Source organism: Diaporthe citri (genome assembly GCF_014595645.1).
Source record: "Diaporthe citri strain NFHF-8-4 chromosome Unknown scaffold_4, whole genome shotgun sequence".
Lineage (NCBI taxonomy): Eukaryota > Fungi > Ascomycota > Sordariomycetes > Diaporthales > Diaporthaceae > Diaporthe > Diaporthe citri.
In genome coordinates, this window is record NW_025064849.1 from 516,373 (window position 1) to 535,585 (window position 19,213).

At 57.7% G+C, this 19,213-nt stretch overlaps 4 protein-coding genes across 4 annotated transcripts; 2 read left to right on the plus strand and 2 right to left on the minus strand.

The window, feature by feature from the left end:
- Positions 1–623: 623 nt before the first annotated feature.
- On the minus strand, positions 624–2,074 carry INS49_009327 (uncharacterized protein; the record flags this gene model as incomplete). Its single annotated transcript, XM_043170058.1, has 5 exons — positions 624–1,071; positions 1,158–1,373; positions 1,436–1,622; positions 1,708–1,812; positions 1,903–2,074. 5 exons carry the CDS (start codon positions 2,072–2,074, stop codon positions 624–626), a joined length of 1,128 nt encoding a protein of 375 aa, XP_043024623.1.
- Positions 2,075–5,559: 3,485 nt separating this feature from the next.
- INS49_009328 (uncharacterized protein) lies at positions 5,560–7,499 on the plus strand (the record flags this gene model as incomplete). Its single annotated transcript, XM_043170059.1, has 3 exons — positions 5,560–5,641; positions 5,732–7,253; positions 7,400–7,499. The coding sequence occupies 3 exons, from the start codon at positions 5,560–5,562 to the stop codon at positions 7,497–7,499; spliced, it is 1,704 nt and encodes a 567-aa protein (XP_043024624.1).
- A 6,847-nt stretch (positions 7,500–14,346) lies between these two features.
- On the plus strand, positions 14,347–15,291 carry INS49_009329 (uncharacterized protein; the record flags this gene model as incomplete). The annotated part of the gene is made up of 4 exons (XM_043170060.1): positions 14,347–14,591; positions 14,657–14,736; positions 14,791–14,946; positions 15,008–15,291. 4 exons carry the CDS (start codon positions 14,347–14,349, stop codon positions 15,289–15,291), a joined length of 765 nt encoding a protein of 254 aa, XP_043024625.1.
- Positions 15,292–16,214: 923 nt separating this feature from the next.
- On the minus strand, positions 16,215–18,964 carry INS49_009330 (uncharacterized protein; the record flags this gene model as incomplete). Its single annotated transcript, XM_043170061.1, has 2 exons — positions 16,215–17,507; positions 18,947–18,964. 2 exons carry the CDS (start codon positions 18,962–18,964, stop codon positions 16,215–16,217), a joined length of 1,311 nt encoding a protein of 436 aa, XP_043024626.1.
- Between the last annotated feature and the right edge of the window lie 249 nt (positions 18,965–19,213).

A 19,213-nucleotide genomic window follows, 5' to 3' on the forward strand; every position in this document is an offset into this window, starting at 1 on the left:
CAGTGAGTTGTCAGACTACATGCTTCTTGATGATATTCCTAACTTTATTCTGGCCCACCGTTCACTACTCAAGACTAATCTTGTGCACACTTCACGTCCTCAGGGCCAGTACAATAAGCTTAAAGTTAAGATGCTTCACCACTATAGCTAAATTAAGCAAGACTATAGAGTGTAAATAATTAGCAACTTCGAGTAATAATATAAAAGCGAGTGTACTTGGCTGGATGGATACAGAGCTATAGCAAAGTTACACTACAAGTGAATGTATAGTATACTTTCGATCACTGTTTTGCTGCGAATTATGCGAAGTGCTACAACCAGACTGCATTTCACAACGCCCAAGACAGAGCAAAGTGTCAATAGACTTTTGAAATTTTAATTACTAAAATCTCCACACAACACCAACAGGCCGTCAATATTCATCAAGATATCATTCCGAGAATGACAGTTTAAGTCCGAGTGTGAAAGACGCCCCCTATCCAATACAGTTGACCATCACCAAATCCACAAACCATCCCGGACTCAGCGGGAAGATCATAATTCGATCTATAGAAAACCCCTACCCTCCCTTCTCGTCTCTCACCCTCTTTTGCTCCACAACACCATCACTAAGCGACGACGACTTAGTTGTTGGCAGCATCCTTTGCTCCCTTGGCGGCCTTCTTGCCACCGCCGTTGGCCTTGGCAGCGGGCGTCTGCGCGGCAGAGGCAGCATCGCCGGTCAGCGCACCAGGGCCGATCGCGACGGCGCTGGCGGCGGCGGCAGCGGCGGCCTCGCCCTTGGCACCGTTGCTCGCGGCAGGGTTGACAAAGTCGTCGTCGTTTCCTGAGGCGGCATCGTCGTTGTTTGCATTGGCGTTAGCTGCACCACCGGCGGCTGAGGCCTTGGCTGCCTGAGCTGCTGCGGCCTTGGATGCCTTTGCTGCCTTGGCTGCGGCGCCTCCACCGTTCTTTGCCTTCTTCGCATTGGTTGCTGCGGCTGCGTTTCCTCCAGCTGCTGCTGCGTTGGCGTTTCCACCGGCGGCGGCATTAGCATTACCACCTGCGGCTGCGGCTGCGGCTCCCTTGCCCCTGAAGAGAATGAGATGTCAGCATGTGGCCTGTGACGAGGTACTCGATGAAATTTGTCGACCTGGGACAGCTTTGGGACAACTTACTTTCCCTTGGCACCGGCAGCGGCGGCTCCCTTGCCCTTGCCACCACCCTTGCCCTTGCCCTGACGGGCCTCGAGCGTCGCGTCCTCGTCACGAGCCTTCAGGTTACCGAGGAGGCCGCTGAGGATGTCACCGACACCACCGGCACCGGCAGCATCTGCGCCTTGGGCATCGGCGCCACCCTTGGCCTGACCGCCTCCGACAGCACCGCCAGCGAGACTATGGGAAAAATGTTAGAACATGTGGACCGTGTAGTGGCTGACGAGGCACCAAGAACATACCCTTCGAGGAGCTGGGTGATCTGGTCACCACCGGCTGCCTGAGCATCACCGCCTGCTGCCTGAGCACCGGCATCCTGAGCGGCGTCGGCGTCTTGCTGAGCTTTCTTGCCCTTCTTGCCCTTCTTGCCTCCGGCGTCCGCATTAGCTGCGTCGGCCGCATCAGCAGCTGCGGTGGCGTTGTTGGCAGCTATTTGAATAGTGAGTTAGCGTCAGCTTCGTTCTGCCCCTGGGCGGCAGGCGAGAAGATTCTCGAAGTCCTTTCATAGACTTACCAGCAGCGGCGGCTCCCTTGGCTTTCTTGCCCTTCTTGGCCTTCTTTCCACCGGCAGCATCGGCAGCATCACCGGTAGCGGCGGCTGTTGCGTTGGCAGCAGCAGCTGTTGGTCACATTGTCAGTACTCAGTCGTGGTAGCTGTGGTTGGTAGTGACCACTGCCTGTGTTACGGGACTGTGTGAAGTGGACTTACCAGCACCACCCTTGTTCTTGTTCTTCTTAGGCTCCCGGGCGAGGATCTCGTGGTAGGTGTCGTACCCGACGGCACGGACCTGGTTCTGCTGCTGGACGTCGCCGGCGGGCAGGGAGGCCACGTAGCCAGCTCCTGCGAGGAGCAGCATGGCCAAGCTTCCGATGTTCTTCATTTTGGCTGGGTGTGAAAAAGGATAGTGTGTTGTGAAGAAGGAAGGTTGAGAGCACAGCTACATGCGGCTGTGTGAGTATGCAGACCAGCTTAGGTGGAAGCACTGGCTTGTAACGATATGTACGTACCTCAGAGAATGGAAGGGATGGGATCAACCCGTTATTACTTTGCAAGAAGGAGGGTGGGCAAAAAGAACCAGATCCACTGGAACGAAAGAAGAAGAGCGGACTTGAAGATGGTGCAAGAGATGCCTGATCAAGAGATAACCTTTCCGACTAAGAGAGGGAAGGAGGAACAGTCTTATATCCATCTTGTCTCTCCATCTCATACCCCCCAGCCGTCCTCCATCCTTGTTTGGACGGCCCGGGGGGTTGGACGGAATCTTGGGAGCCGTCGAGTCTGGGACGTGGAGGAGGTTGCAACTTGCAATGACGTCGACCTGCTAGCGTCTAACGAAACATCAACTTCATCTCATCTGAACGTTCCCAGACCAAGGATGACAGTCGGGTTCAAGGTTGGGATCATGTTACTGGACAAGGATGGGACGAGCAGGTAAAAGGCCCGCACCCAGGGGGAGAAACTACCCAGAGTGTAGACACGCTGGACAAGCCAGAACAAGCTCTTGTGCCAACATAACGCTGAGCTGGGCGGGAATGTGCAAGCGACTTGGCGAGGAGATCACAGCTTGGTGACGTGCTGCTGTTAGCCCAGGGCGTTTGTGCACAGCGCCTTGGTTACCGAGTTTGGCAGAAACTAAACAGGAGCAATCGTGATATGCTGGGATCCGCGGGTTGTTTTGGCTTGGCAGAAGATCTGAAAATCATACAGGAGAAGTAAGGCAATTGGCGCCGTGCGAGGATCGAGGTAGCACTGCACGGTAGTTGAGATGCATGTTCGATGTGAGAGCAGGGTTGAGCCAAACCGTGGATCAAACAAGCAGTACGCTCCACCTGGTATGCCTGCCTGGACGTGAATGGACAAGCCAAAGTGAGGGTGTGCAAAGATAGAACAGAGACCAACCTGATGGGGGAAAGCCCGCACGTCCTCAGGTCCAGGCTTCAAGGCGCGAGATTTCAGCCATGTTCCAGAAAATTGGGGCACCGGGGAGAGAGGAGACTGCTGGCGATCGTGGGGGATTAAGCCTCGGACCCTTGGTGCACATTGCCCAAGGCCCACCCACCACCACAATAACCGGGACAACAGCGTCTACCGAGCTGGGGTGCGCCGGGTGCGGGTGCTGTCAGGCTAGTCTACCGCGATCAGTGCGGCTCACTTGAGCATTTGCATGACCGGGAGAGCTTAGCAAAGAAACGTAAAGCCTATGGGAGAAATTGACGGCGGGCGGACCAGGAATGGCTTGAAATGGATCGAGGAATACATCATCAGGCCACTCGCTTGCTGGACCACACATTGCGGCCAGGACAAAAGCTGAGTGGGGCTCATCTGGTAGACACGAGCTCAAGCATGAAACTCGGACGGATCCTCCATAGGATCGACGAGTTCTCAAGGTAGCGAGGAGCAGGGACGGCGTAGAAGGGAATCCACTCAGCAACGGGATGTTGAGACGGGGAACAGTATCGATCTCGTTGCTGTGAGGGCTGCTGTGAGGGATCATGAGTAGTGAGCAGCCATCCATCCAGCCAGTCTCGTGTTACCGTAGCGTCGGTAGTTGCAGGATCCGCCGACGGTGTGTCGTCTGTGACGGAGAGGTCGGAATTCCCTGACTCCAACTGAGCTCCACTCCATCCATCGTAAGCGACACGACCTACCACGGGAGGGGGAAAGGGGCCATCAAGCATTGAATCAGGCTATGACGATAGCGAGGAGGCGGAAAAGTGCTCACCAGGCACTGCCTAGGTTGGAACAGTTCGCCATCGAATAGAGACGGTGTTGGCCAGGCAGTGCGTTTCGAAGGAGGAGTGGAGCCCGGGGGGGAGCCCCAAGCAACCCTGTCTTGGCACAGATAATGTTTGAAAGAAGCTTAACAGAGCCTCATGGGCACCCCAGGTCTGAAACAGGGCGCATGTGCTTGTACGGTGGGCTGTGGGTCGCCCATGTGTTCCAGAGCCAAGACTTTTGACGGAGGGGAAGTTGGGAAGAGACGAGCCTGACTGGGCTGCTGGCAGTTGAGATGACAGCAGCCTAAGCAGATGGATGGATGGGTCGAAGATGTGATGAACCCGAGGCAGTGTCCGTTAGAGTTGTGGAAGATGCCGCGATCCGTTGAGTCGTTCTTTGTTTTCTTGGGTGTCATTCGGATCAGAGACGACGAGAATAGAAACGAAGAGACCACGCGGTCTCTTTTCTATGCCTCGTCATTTTTCACGAGATCAATCGGTGCTGCTGCTGCATTGATGCCTGGCCTCGAAAACGTGGTGATGTGCACGCCAAACTCCAGCTTCTCCCCACTCCACAGCCAAGGTGGATCAATCGCCAAAGCCAAGTCTTGAGCTTGACGATCTGTTTTTCACTTCTCTTGGTTCTGGAGTAATCTGCAGCCTGGATGTGAGCACCTGGGGCCTGTTATATTGTGGCACCCTCTGAATATCGATATTCGACCCATTTCCCATCGCGGTCGCGAGACGGGAGGAGACCGAGAGCGGACAAGGTGGAGGATGACAACAGCACCAAGCAGCCAAGCAGGAGAGTGGTCTGCTCAAGAAACAGCTCATCCGTCAGGCTACCTCAGCCAAGGCAAGCAGACTGGTTATTATCAGTGTGGAATGCGAGACAAAGAATGGCTTGACGGGTGGATTGGGTGGTTGAGTGCCCGTGTCCACAGAGAGAGGGGGGAGGGTCAGAGAGGGTTGGGGTAGGAGAGTCACAAGCAAATCAACCAGAGCCGGCGGGTCGTCGGTGCCGCATGCGGCTTGCATCGGAAGGTCGGAAGAGGCAGGTGGGGACGGTAGACCTCGGCGAACGGGAGGCAGTGGCCACTCAGACGAGTCCTGAAGAAAATGACCAGTTGATCGGCCTCTGGGCCCAGCAAAAAGCTGAGCCGATTTTTGGCCGCCCAGAGATAGAGCGAGCGAGAGCTTGCGCACATGCGGTGCGATGCGTCATTCCAGCACCTGAAGTGGTCGACATCACCGCCAACCCCTCACCCACAACAACAGTTCCAACAGTTCTGCCATGCTCTCAAGCTGCTGATGCTCATGCTCTACAAGGGACGAGCTTTGGATTTCGGCTGACGAGCATATCCCTCGCCCAATGCCTCGAGTGCATTGACGAAGACACCCCGCCATCCACCACCAAACTCCCACCACGACGCCACATATTCTACACCCCCACATCATGTCTGCGCCTGCGAGGATATCAGGGCGTCTGGCCAAGGCAACGACACCGCTTGCCAGAGCCAGGCCCCAACCACAATGCCCTCGGGCTATCACAACATGCTTACCTCGGAGGACAATATTACGCCCGTCGTATGCGGCGACAAGCAGGACAACCCAAGCCAGGCTGTTCTCGGCGAGTGCATCACGACGCATGGCCACCCCAGATGACTCCTTCGACCCAGCCACAATAGAACGGGAGAGCGACCAGGTCGATGTGTGTATAGTAGGCGGAGGTGCGATCCCAGTCTCTTCAACCCCTGCGCCCGTCATCAGCCCCCTCGTCGAGCTCAAGTCCGTCTAACCAACATTTTCTCTGCCTACAGGCCCGGCAGGTCTCTCTGCCGCCATCCGCTTGAAACAACTTGCCAACGAAGCCGGCAACGAGGATTTCCGAGTCCTGCTCCTCGAGAAGGCCGGCGAGCTCGGCGCCCACATCCTTTCCGGCGCTGTCATCCAGCCCAACGCCGTCGAGGAGCTCTTCCCAGACTGGCTGGCCGAGGACAACGAGTCGCGCTTCGACGGCGCCACACCAGCCGGCAACGACCACATGCGCTTCCTGACCAAGTCCATGTCGGTTCCGCTCCCTGCCCCGCCGCAAATGCACAACAAGGGCAACTACATCCTCAGCCTGAACCAGTTTACAAAGTGGCTGGGCGACCGCGCCGAAGAGGTCGGCGTTGAGGTCTACCCTGGCTTTAGTGCTAGCGAGGTGCTGTACAAGCCGGATGGGAGCGTCCTGGGCGTCGCCACTAACGACCTGGGCATCGGTCGAACCGGGAAGCCCAAGGATACGTTCGAGCGCGGCATGGAGTTCCACGCGCGTGTCACCATGTTTGGCGAGGGCTGTCACGGCAGCCTGAGCAAGCAGGTCATGAAGAAGTTTGACTTGCGCAGCGACTCACAGCCGCAGACGTACGGGCTGGGTGTCAAGGAGGTGTGGGAGGTGCAGCCGGAGAAGTTCAAGAAGGGCGACATCACACACTCGCTCGGTTATCCACTACCTTACGACACATACGGAGGTGGGTGGATGTACCACTTTGGCGACAATCTGGTGTCCATCGGGCTGGTCACGGCGCTGGACTATCCAAACCCATGGATGAGCCCGTATCAGGAGTTCCAAAAGATGAAGAAGCACCCGCTGTATGCATCGGTGCTTGAAGGTGGCAAGTGCATATCGTACGGTGCGCGCGCGCTCATCGAGGGTGGCTTCCAGTCCATCCCGAAGGTCGCATTCCCCGGCGGCGCGCTCATCGGCGACTCGGCCGGCTTCGTCAACGTGCCCAAGATCAAGGGCACGCACAACGCCATGAAGTCGGGCATGCTGGCCGCCGAGGCCGCGTGGACCGCGCTGAGCAACAACGCCGACGAGGGCTCCGTCTTCCTGTACGACTACGAGGCCAGCCTGCGCGAGAGCTACATCTGGAAGGAGCTGAAGGAGGTGCGCAACCTGCGGCCGTCCTTCCACACGCCGCTGGGCCTGTACGGCGGCGTCATGTGGTCCGGGATCGACACGTTCCTGCTCAAGGGCCGCGTGCCCTGGACATTCAAGCACAAGGTCATGGACCACGCGGCGACCAAGCCCGCCGACAAGTGCACCAAGATCGAGTACGAGAAGCCCGACGGCAAGCTCACCTTCGACATCCTCACCAGTGTCAGCCGCACTGGGACCAACCACGAGGAGGACCAGCCCGTGCACCTGCAGGTCAAGGACTGGGAGAAGCACACCGCCGAGACGTGGCCGCCGTTCAAGGGCCTCGAGAACAGGTTCTGCCCTGCCGGCGTGTACGAGTACGTCGAGGACGCGTTGAAGCCCGAGGGCGTGAGGTTCCAGATCAACGCGCAGAAGTGAGTCTTTATCCCCATTTAAAACCACGCTGCGGCGTGAAAGGCTCCCTCCCCATTTGCTCCTTGCCCCAGGGGCATACCTGTCCTGCCCTTGACCACCCTAGGACAATGAAAATTGACGCTGACGCCCTCTTGCGCCCATTTAGCTGCATACACTGCAAGACATGCGACATCAAGGCGCCCAACCAGGATATCAACTGGCAGGTCCCTCAGGGTGGCGAGGGCCCTAAGTACTACATGACATAGACAGGCAGGAGTGCGAGACTTCTGTAATCATGTATTCAAAGATTAGATGGACCAGGGAAGTGGGCGCATACGGAACAGGACGAGAAGTCCGCAAGAATATTCGAGATGTATGATTGGTGGGCAATCTTTTGGTGTACATATACATTATATCCAGACGGGCCACTCGGAGTAAAAGAGAAAGCAAATATCATCAAGCCACGTCTGCACTTGCCTTGCCTGCCTGCGTGCCTTCCGGCCTTGCCGCTAATCATGTGCCGTGCCATGAGCATCCCCCAAGCGGGAGGCAGGCAAGATTGAGTTCTGAGACCGGACGAAGGCGAGAGATGAACTCTCTCCACGGGGCTCGGGCGGCGGTGGACCTGAGTCGCCCGCACGGAGACTCTCACGGGAAAGACGAAAGCCGAGACAAGAAGGAAAACTTTAGAAAGAAGGAAAACTTTAGAAAGAAGGAAAACTTTAGAAAGAAGGAAGAGTAGCCCCACCGAGGCCACCTCTTCCAAATGAAAGGATTGGACCAAGATTCGAGGTTGGAACGACTCGTGACCGGTCGAGCTCAGTGCAACAGTAACGGAGGAGCGGAGGGCAGGCTTGAGCATACCTTAATATTGAGCACCAGCGGCCGGCGCTGCCGACGACGGCACGGGAAGGAGAAGGCAGGCGCGGTCATAAACCTAAGGAGCACAAGGAGGGCAAGAGAAGAAAAGTGAAGAAGACAGCCAACCGTCCGAACACGGGCTGAGGCCCCAAGCCCGCCTTCCTGCCGCACCGATGTGTCCATGGCAAGCGGCGGCGGGGCCAGCATCTCCGAATATCAGGCCCCCTAGGCTCTAGAGCGGGAAAGGCTGGTTGACTGGGTGGCTTGGGGATGACGACGACCAGCAAGGCAAGGCCAGGCGAGGCGAGGCAGGTAGGACGACGGCAAGCAAGGCGCGAGGCTGGCTAATAGGCCACAGCTTGAACATGGCCTTCCCAGACGGCCAGCCAGCCAGCCTCGTGCGCGGGATGATGTGTGGAGCCCACTGCACCAGGCTAGCCAGTGGCCGCTTTGATGAGCCGGCCAGCTGACACAGTGCACAGCAGGACACTGAGGCGCGGATGATGAGCGCACGGACGAGATGGAGGTCCGGCTCGTCGCGGCCAGCCTCGTGGTAGGTGGCCAGGCGAGCCTTGGTATGCCAGTGTGGCGTCTTGTAAGACTAGCGAGGACGTTCTTGGGTCTCTCGCTGGGCCCAAGCCCCAAGGTACAGGAATACAGTAGGAGCCACAAGCGGCAGAAGACATAAGCGGCCCATCAAGCGAAGCAAAAATGAAGACGGGCACGGACGCACAGCGGAGTCACTTGACTTACAAGCGCCATCGACGCAAGACGCCTGGACGCATGAAAAAAAACCTTCCCCCATCCTCCTCCCGATCTGGTGGCGCAGGGTACGCCACAGCAAGGGGCGGATTACCGGATGGGGCAGGCACGGCAATCAAACGAGAGCGAGCGCGAGCTGGCATGCATGGCGGGTTGGGCTCCTCTTGTTGCTGGTTTGCCGTGGTATACGTATGAGTCTCGGTGACGGATGGATGGACAGACATAGTGTCTCAGCCTCGCGTTTGATGGGCGGGCGCCTGTACGCGCGTCCCAGTGTCAGCCGCAAGCCACCACTTCCCGTCGTCCCAACTTCTGTCACGGCGCGCACACAGTCTCAAGTCAACGTGCAATCCGATCATGATGGCAATGCGCCGCCGTGTTCTGTATATACACAGGCAGACGGGCAGGCAGGAAGGCAGGTGAACAGGCAGGCGAACAGGCCAGACCCAACCACGGCCGGCCCGTCGATGCATAACACAGCGCACCCACGATGTGGCCACTGTGGCCCGATTCGTTCTCAATGCTTACAGGAGACCCTCTCTCATATACAGCCTTTCGCTTGGCCGATCTGGAGTAAAGCCTTGCTATCGGGCGACCGATTCAATGACCCCCCCCCCCAATCGGTACGGGTCCTGACCGGGTGGTGACCTGGTTGGATTGGGGGGGGGGGGCAATATCCGAAGTTGCGAGCTCGCTCCCATGGAGAAGCCTTGATGTTGAGGCTCAACTGACTCGCCCCGCCCACACCTTGCCAAGAACAAGTGTTCAGAAGTCTTGCTGCAGCCGAGTACACGCGCTACAGGTGTGCAGCAAGCTCCTGGACTACTAGGTAGACTTTGATTGTTCTTCGGGATCCCTCTGGTCCACGCTGTCGCCTAGAGAAAGAACAGAAAAGATGGAAAAGAAAAGTTCGAAGCAGCCAAAGCACAGGGTCGGCGTCACCCGTACTGTCACTGTCTTTGCTTCTTTCCCTTCACTGACTGTCGCGAACAGAGCGCGAAACTTGGGCATGCACGCGTTTGGACGTGGGGTGCAGTATAGCGTGCCTGATGTAGCAGCCACGGACGAGCCACGCGACTCTTTGACCTCGGATGCAGCTTCTTCTGGGCAAATCGCAACCGTTGGGCCAGAAAATAGGGGTTGGAAGGGTGACAAGCATCTCCCTTTTTTCAACATGTCAGACTGGTGCTGTGTTCGGGTAGGACTGGCAATAGATCTGATTGATTGCAGGCTGCCAAGCAAGGAGACACAAGACCGTCTTCCATGGTCAGCGACGCCTTCTCATTGGTTTGAGCGAAGGAATGGGCGCCGTGCAACAGTCGGAAATTGGGCCCTCTGCAGGCGCCGAGCAGGAGGCAGAGGAATCAGATGCGGGCGATAAGCGTCGGACAGGGATGCACGAGGGTGAGACGGCGCCGGCGCAAGGAGCTTCTCTTGGTAGTTTTGAAGTTGCATTTGTCGCGCAGCCTTTTTTGCCCTCTCCGCACTACCGTACCAAGGGGGAGGTAGGGAGGGAAGGGGCCTGTGGGGCTTGGACCTCCAGGACCGATCTCCTCGGTTCCCAGCACCAACAACACAATCATCATCATCATCACCATCGTCCCGAGGTCCTTGTTACGGAACGCCCCACACCTAAGCGGAGTGCTCCTTGCTGTAAGAGCTGACAATTCACCACGGCAGAGGAAAAAGAAGGACGGGTGGTGTCTTTGGGCTTCTTCTTTTCGTCTGTTCGTATCCCAGGCGCACAGCAACAGAAGCATCGCATTGTTGCTTATAGTCAAAGGTGCCGGGGGTGGGAGCGGGATGCTGCATCACACGAAAGTAAACGATTGCGTGACGGAGGCCGGTTGCAACAAACAATCTGGAATGACTCATTTCCCAGAAGGGTGGACAAGGCTGGGCCGGCGCCGTCGCTGGTTGGCCAGTCCGTCCGGGTTGGCTCGTGAGCGTGCGCGTGAGAAGAAGAAAAAGGGGGCACGGTCCATCCTCGCATCAGTTGCGGACGGCCGCCGTCGCAGTGGTGGAGGGAGGGATACACAGGCGCAAAAAGGAAAAAAATTGCTGGCTGGTCGCGGCCGGCTGGCTGGGGCTGGGCGCGTACCGGTACATGTCAGACTGGGCCACCCACACTTGGTGTGCATACGACGCTCCCTCGCTCCATAGGCCCAAAGCCTGGGCCGGTGAAGCCACTAAAACTCGGAAACAAGCTGTTAAATCTGGGGCTCTGTGCCCCCTCCCTGCTTTCCCAGCTGGGCCCAGCCCAGGGGCCAACAGAGGCTGAGAGGCAAGGCGCTGGAAATCAAGGAGCCGTCGGTGGCAGGCGCGTTCCAAGTTTGGCTAGCACGATCAACTCACCTCTGGCTCACGCACCCCCTCGTGATGCTGGCCGGACGTCATGATGAGACTTTCAAGTCGTCGTCGTCTTTTGTCCCTGTTCACACAGGCGAGGGCGGAATGATGATAGGTGATGATGATGTTGTTGATGATGGGATGAAAGATGCAGCACCGTCGGGCGTGCCAGTGAAAGGCGGATATCGTTCGTCTGGAAGCGAGGTTGGATAGTCGTCGTGGTTATTGAAATTGGGTTGCGAGAAATAAGCCAACGCGATGCTGGGGAGGTTGCAGGGGAAAGAAGTGATGGGCAGGTTTCCCGGAAGACGAGGCCCAGAATAAGATTGGGATTGCCGGGCTGATGCCTCAGGCCGCCAGACTGAGGTCGGCGTCTCCCACTCAAATTGGGCAACGGACCCCGAAGAGGCGCTGATCAGCAAATCAGGACCAGGACAAGGGACACAGAAGCTTATCTCCGGGGGTGCCAGCTGAACGAGGGTTCTGCATGAACGAAGCCGATCGCGTGCTGTGGACGAGAGAGGCTAGAGAGCCGAGAGCCTGGAGCCTGCAGCCTGGGCTTGAAGCCTGGAGCCTGCATTCGACGGATATACGGGGTGCTGCAGTACTTGCCGCCGCCAGCCCTGTTGGATTGAATTCATGTTGTTGTGATGCAATCCCTCATGTTCCTGCTGCGATAGTGAATGTCGTGACGGTCAGCGCATGTGACAGGCAGGTATGCTGCTGGTGTTCATTCTCATGATTCGGACGCCGAGGTTGGAAGGGCCGATTCGTGGGCGATTCGTAGGGGATCGGGAATGGAGCCTGCATCTGGTGAGGTAAAGCGTGGCCGTCGCATCGGCGGACATCACACAGCAGGCTTGCTTCACAGCCAGGCAGCACTCAGCCTCTTGATTTCTTCTCATGGGTGAGTCAACGCAGTATCGTTGTCGGAGTTGCAGAAGGAGACGGCTTCGTCTCATGTGCTCGATCGCGCGTTCGTTCGGCGACTCGTTCGTTGACGTATCGCTGTATTGGTGGCTCGCTTTCGGTGGCAATCACGACGAGGCTCGATCGTATGATGAAAGGCGGCTTTCGATCTCGCTCTCTTCTCTCGTCCTTCTCTTTTGTTCCTTTTCGTTCGCTCCTGGATCTGTTTGGCTCATGCATCCTGCATCCTGCTGGTGATGATGAAAAGGCATCTACATCCAGCCATGCGGGGCCCGAGTGTTGTGTGGTGCATCGTGGCTCCCGACGGAGTGGTTTGAGACGAGTGGATTTTAGATCAGGAGAAGGGATGTTGGGTATTGTCTGGGTTGTCAGTTGTGGTGTGGTGTGGGCGTGCGCATGTTGGAAGGAGGCATGAAATTTAGGGGGGTGAGAAGGGTGCCATTGTTTCAGAGTTGTGATGGGTTCTGCAGGCCAATGAATGCGGGCAGAGTGAACGGCAGCGGGCGAGACTGGATGAGGGATGACGACTGTGTGGGAATGAGTGGGAGGGAAAAGGAAGCACTGACGCTGAGCGCTACTACTTTTAGACTGGACCGGATTGATTGAGCGGGCGACGGAGTGAATGAGTGGCCAGACTCATCAGACTCGAGTGAGTGAGTGGCAGGAAGCGGTTGGTTGGCTCGCTGCTTCTGCTGTTGGGTGCGTGTTGCTGGGCCACTGGAGGGAAGGTGCCAGGAAGAAGGCAAGCATGGAAGTACCGGTACATGGCATCAAGGAGTGGGGCGGGATGCAAGTTCAACACATGTCCAGGGATGATGCCAATGGAATTCATGCCCATCAGGAAGCGACCCACTTATGCCTGCCCAGCGGCGGCCCCTGATTGGGTGCAGACTCTCGCCAGGGTGGCACTACTGACAGCCGAAAAACTGTGAAATCCGGGTGCCACAGCTGCAATTCCTGCTGATTCCTGCCTGAGGTTGCCACTGCTGCTTCTATAAAGAGGCCAGCACCCCCCAACACCGCCCGATTGCCCATCCTTTTGGAGCGGAAGTCCCGACCGGCCCTACGTATCCCTACATTTAACGTTTGGCCTTGAACCAACTTTTTTCTCACTCCACACCACACACACACCACCAACACACGCTCACCTGCCATCGTCGAGAGCCTCAACCTGGTTTCCCCAAACCGACCTCGGCGACAACGCACAAGCAAACAGCGATCCGTCATCGCACCTGTGGTCCATCGCCATCAATCCTTTCTTTCTTTCCCCTTACCCCGGTCGCGCCTGTGTGTGTGCGCACCGCCCTATTCTCTTTTTCCTAATCCGTCCTTGGCCATAAAGGACCTCATCCTCCAGGTCGACCTTTGTTGCCCTGCCGACCTGTTAAGGCCCCGCCCTCCCACTCTTCTCTCGAGACACCGAGTCTAGGCCCCAGGACCTGCTGCACAGTGCACAGTGCTCTCTGTACTTGAGAAAAAGAAGAGAACGAGAAGACAGAAAGAGAATAGAAAATCCTCATTACCGTACCTGAAGACCAGTCCCAGCCAAGTCGCGCAGCGATTCGAGTCGTTGGTATTACGTCACACACACACCGCACACCTGCACCGCCGAGTCGCGTCGCATCGCATCGCATCTTCGTCGCCGTCAAGTCTAGTCATCTCGATACACTCGACCGACGAAGCTATCAAGCGCCTTGCACCGCATCGCACCGCCTCGCACCGCAGACGCAGTCTCGTGGACAGTACCGACTTCGAAGAATCCGCCTGCCGCCGTGCACCTCGTGTCGTCGTTGTCGTTGTCGTGAGCAGTCGCTGTAGGGGAGACATTCACTTGTTCTTCTCCCACAATTGGTACGTCACCGTGTCTTCCCTGAGGACCGTTGTGAAGCAAACCCTTCCTTTTGGGAGTCGAGTTGGACAGTCGGTTCACTGGCACTGCCCTCCGAGTCACCCGCGCCAAACAGCCTGCCCGCCCTGTCACCGCCCTCAACACCACTTGCCACCGTAGAAATGGACAGGAGGCGATCTCTCCATTTACCTCTTGCCCATGCCGATCTCCCATATGTACCATGCGCCCACTTCCAAAACCATCCTAAATGCGCAACCTCATGGTCTTGGTTAACCTTTGTACTAACTGCGCTCCCCGTCTCAGATCTGCTCGATCCTACTGGCCTAGCATCTGCCACGTTGACAGATTCAACAGTCGCAACCATGGAGGCTATTCAGACCCACCCTGGCAATGCCAACCAGGCCAAGAACTTCATGTCTCCTGGCTCGCTGTCCTTCCCCACTGGCCACAACGAATTGACACCTCCTGGCGACGCTGGTCTCAAGGCTCCTCAGAACGGTGCCCCGGCTGGCTCTCCGCTTGCCAATGGCAATGGTGTTGCGCCTGCCACGCCTGCTGCCACCCCCGGTGCGCAGCAGACCGGCAGCGGCCTGACCCCGACTCTGCAGTAAGTTTTGTCCTTAGGACCAGTCCGCTTATGGGTCTTCATGATTCTTATGCCGTACTCTCAAGGAACATCGTGGCAACTGTCAACCTGGACTGCCGTCTGGATCTGAAGACGATTGCTCTTCATGCTCGCAACGCTGAGTACAGTGAGTATATCCGGAGTCTACATGCTCCACAGGATTACTCACCCTGAAAAATAGATCCCAAGCGATTCGCCGCCGTCATCATGCGTATTCGTGAGCCCAAGACGACCGCCCTGATTTTCGCCAGTGGAAAGATGGTCGTCACTGGTGCCAAATCTGAGGATGACTCCAAGCTTGCTAGCCGCAAGTATGCTCGGATCATCCAGAAGCTCGGTAAGGCATCACTGATCGTGGCGCAACGATGAGTAGACTGTCACTAACACCATCGTTATAGGCTTCAACGCCAAGTTTACCGACTTCAAGATCCAGAACATCGTTGGATCTTGTGATATCAAGTTCCCCATCCGTCTGGAGGGTCTCGCTTCTCGTCACCACAACTTCAGCTCCTACGAGCCTGAGTTGTTCCCCGGTCTTATCTACCGCATGGTCAAGCCCAAGATCGTACTTCTGATCTTCGTTAGCGGCAAGATTGTCCTCACTGGTGCCAAGGTCCGAGACGAGATCTACCACGCTTTCGAGCTGATCTACCCCGTCTTGCAAGATTTCCGCAAGGTCTAGATCACCCAACACCTCCCGTCCTACCGAACCGCCTCTTCCACCTGTAAGATTACGCACATTCATGATTTCACGACGCATACCCCAAACAGGCTCCCGGCTGCTGCGCTCTCGCCCCCCGAGGCAGCACGACACTTGGCTTGTTTGTTGTACCACTTTTTCTCGATTCTGCTTTTTCTATTACAGCATTGCATCGGCGTTACGACAAGGAAGGTTACAGTCGGCACGGACTACACTACGAGGTCTGCGAAGGAAAAACAAAAAATGCCCCACCTATTCCCCCACCCCCCTTTTTACTACACCTCGAAGACGATAGATCGCGCCTTGATCAGGGTGCGCGCGCGCGGAGAAGAGAATCTGCGCGCGAACGCGGGAGTTTTACATAATTATGATGCGGTCCTGGAATGGTCGCAGCGGAGTTGCTCGTTGTGTTTACGAGCAAGTCGGGGTTTTGGGAGAGCGCACACCAGTCGTCACCCATCGGTATTCGGTAAAAGGTTACCCGATGACAAGCTCTCACATCTGCGTGTGGAAAAGGAAAGAAATTGGTTTTGACAGCGCTGTGGCGTTCCTCAACGGAAGCCGTGGATTGAGCGCACTGTACCGCTGGCTTTTGGACTCCTTTGATGGGACTGCCAAGTACATGAATGAGTTGGCACTTCACTGAACATCTGTCCGCTCTGGGCTCTCGACAGCATGTCTCGGTGGACCTTCAGGCTGGGCTTTTAAGTGCCCGGTCGGCGGCAAGTGCTCAGTTTATTTGAGTGTCTTAGTTCCTCCCGCTTTGGTCTCCTGGACGTCTGGTTAGCCGATGATAGATAGCCACCCATGGTTTAATGCCATAACAGTTGCACTCTCACATCTCTCCCCTACCTTTTCCGGTGCACGTACCTGACATGTATGTTCGTACCTCTTTTATTTGTAGATCACAATCGTGACGTCCTCTTGCCAGGGTCCTTCCTCTCCATCTCCTCCCGTAGAATCAAACCCGGCACGCCGCCACGGCTCCCGTCCTCGGTGACCACCTTGTCCCAGGCCGCGGCCCTCTCGGACCCGTCCTTGCGGAAGGACCACTTGCCCCTGAAGGCCTCGGGGCAGCGCCCGAACATGGTGGCGGCGATGCGGTCCCCGATGACGGGCAGGAACTTGAAGCCGTGGCCGCTGCCGCCCGTCGCGAGGAAGAGCGACCTGTAGTCCGGGTGGTAGTCGATGATGAAGTCGCCGTCGACCGTGTCGGTGTACCAGCACAGCTTGGTCTCCCTGAAGGGGCGGTCGCGCAGGGACGGGAGGGGCACCATCTCGAGCATGGCGGCGCGGAGGGCCGCCTCGTCGGCGGGCGGGATGGACTGCGTGGGCGGGTCGGTCAGGTGCGTGGCTGGCGCGGAGATGACGGAGGACGAGGATGATGACTTGGTCGTCGGGTTCAGGTAGCCGTAGGAGTGCCGCGCGACCTTGAGGGTCTTGCCGGCGGGCGTGATGATGAAGTACCCCGTCGACAGGTTCAGCAGCGTTGGCCTGCCGGCCAGCGCCGCCTGCTCCTCGTCCGTCAGGTCCATGTACGCCAGCACCTGGCCCGTGGCCACGGCCCGCCCGCTCAGGTCGACCAGCCCGGGCGTCCAGGCGCCGGTGGCCAGCACCGTCAGGTCCGCCTGCAGCTCGGACCCGTCCGCGAGCCTGACGCCCCGCACCTGCGGCGTGCGCCTGTTGTACGTGCTGCACGCGAGCGAGGCGGCCGTCCCGTTGACGAAGGTGACGCGGCCCGTGGCGCGCACCTGGGCATGCAGCCAGTCCATGCACGCCTCGGCGTCGGCCCACCCTGACCGCCGGTTTATGTAGCCCCAGGCACCGTTGCCGCCGCCCGTGCCGTAGGCATCGCGGATGGCCGAGGGCGAGGGCAGCTCCTCGATCTTAGCCGAGAGGGCGGGGTCGTCGGCGGCCAGGGCGCGGACGTTCTCCCACGAGGTGCGGGCGTAGTCGACGCCGGACGTCTTCCTGGTGGCGTCGTTGGTGGTGATGATCAGCCCGTCCTCCTTGTAACGGCCTTCGCCGCCGCACCCGTCAGGCTGCCGCCATATCTCCTGTGCCTCGGCGGCGAGTGCGGCGTAGGCCGGGTCGGCGTAGTCGGCACGAATGATGCGGGATGTGTCGATGGAGGAGGCGTCACGGCTGGGGAAGACACCTGGCTGCGGGGAGCGGTCGAGGACGGTGATGGTCGTCGACTTGGGCAGGTCTGGGTTGCGGGCCAGAGAGGGCGGTGCTCAGCCCGAAGACGCCCGCGCCGACGATGAGGATGCTGGAGGGCAGTGAGCCATTCTCACTCAGGGGCGAGGGCGGCTTTGCGTTGGTGCTGAAGGGAGATGGAGAAGGCCTGCAGGGTGGGCGGTTAGAGGGAGGAGGAGAGCGAAGGTGTGGAAATGAAAACAGGAGAAAGAGTGAAGAGAAGTGGGAGTTGGCGGCGGAGAGGAAATGGTGGTGGAAAGGGAAGGGGGAGAAAGAAGCTCGGGGGCTGACATTATTTCGGCTGTAAGGGGTAAGTAGACCAATTGGCTCGGGGTCGGTCAAGTCCAGTGGGGGAGATGCAACTCAATGTCAGTCAGCCAGCGCCAGCCCAGACCAAGGCGTGTGCCGTGCTGGTGAGGCTTGGAGGTGATTGGACTCGCGGTCTCGTGTTGCTCGCCTGCTGGCTCGTGCTATTCACGTCCGTTGTGACTTGCTCGGTGGCGTGAGTGGCAGGCGGCGGTCAGGATTCTGGCTCGGCCTGGCTGATCACCGGGCGGCCTGTTTCACAGAGGTTCCCAGATTGTGCTGTCTCAGCGTTGGAATGCGAATAGTATGAGGGCGGTTCTGGCCGCAAGGAGTCCGTGAAACAGATGAGGTTGCCGGCGTGCGGGTGATCTCCTTCAATTTGTGCCAATGCCTTATCTGGCCGTGAGAAAAGCGAGGGGATTGCGTGTGTGCACATTTTATGGTAGCGTGCAAATTCCACGCCGGAGTCGGAGCCGGAGGAGAATGCCATGCGTGCGCTTCGTTCGACTCAGACTGGTCCTCACACTCATCAAGCTCGCTCGCCCTTCCCTGCTCAGTCGCGCAGCTGCGTTGCCCCACGATGAGGCCACCGTCCCCGCCCACGCCCGCTCGGCTTGTCATGGTCTGATGATTTGAACGGGTGGCAGATGGAATCGGACAACCGGCAGTATAAGCTGTCAAGTCCACAGCGACCTCTCTTGAGCTGACACGGCCATGTCATCCATCCGCAGAGAGGCGAAAGTCACTGCTGGCTCCCGAGTCATTCATCAATGGTGGCACTGTGCCGCGTGCTTACTATCGACCACGCTCACTCTCCCTGAAGCTTCATCGCAAGAAGCTGCCGCGGTCAGCAAGTCGTGACGCATGGCTTTCGTCGCCCCAGATTGCGACTGGGAAGGGTCGTGTTGTTGGCGACCAAGGCTTCACTCCGTGATCAGACACAGGACCCGGGGCAGGGCTGACCGTCCCTGACACACCAATGTCAAGAGTGCCCGAAATCCCCAGAAATGATGACGGCGTAAGGTGGATATAATGATGGTGAAGAATACTGGGCTTTCCTGTCCGTGTCTACCAGTGGCAAGTCCTCACGCTTCCAAGGTCGGGCACTCCTCGACCAACAGTAGATGTGCACCGGATCGATCTCAGCCATTGGAGAGGATGCCGCTGTTGTTGCGTTGCGTTGGTGATTGCAGCATGGACGACCCAGTGCTAATGTAAGCGCTCCCTGAGCTCCACCTTGGCTAAGACTTGAGGACAGGCAAACGGCGAACACCAGACTTCCAAGGTCGTTTGTCCTTCGGCTGTTGTGAGAAGATTGGACTGCTGGTTTCCCGCAGAGAGGCATCTTTGTTTGCGAGAAAGAGGGACATCGCTTCCGTGCTATCCAGAGCCGAGTTGA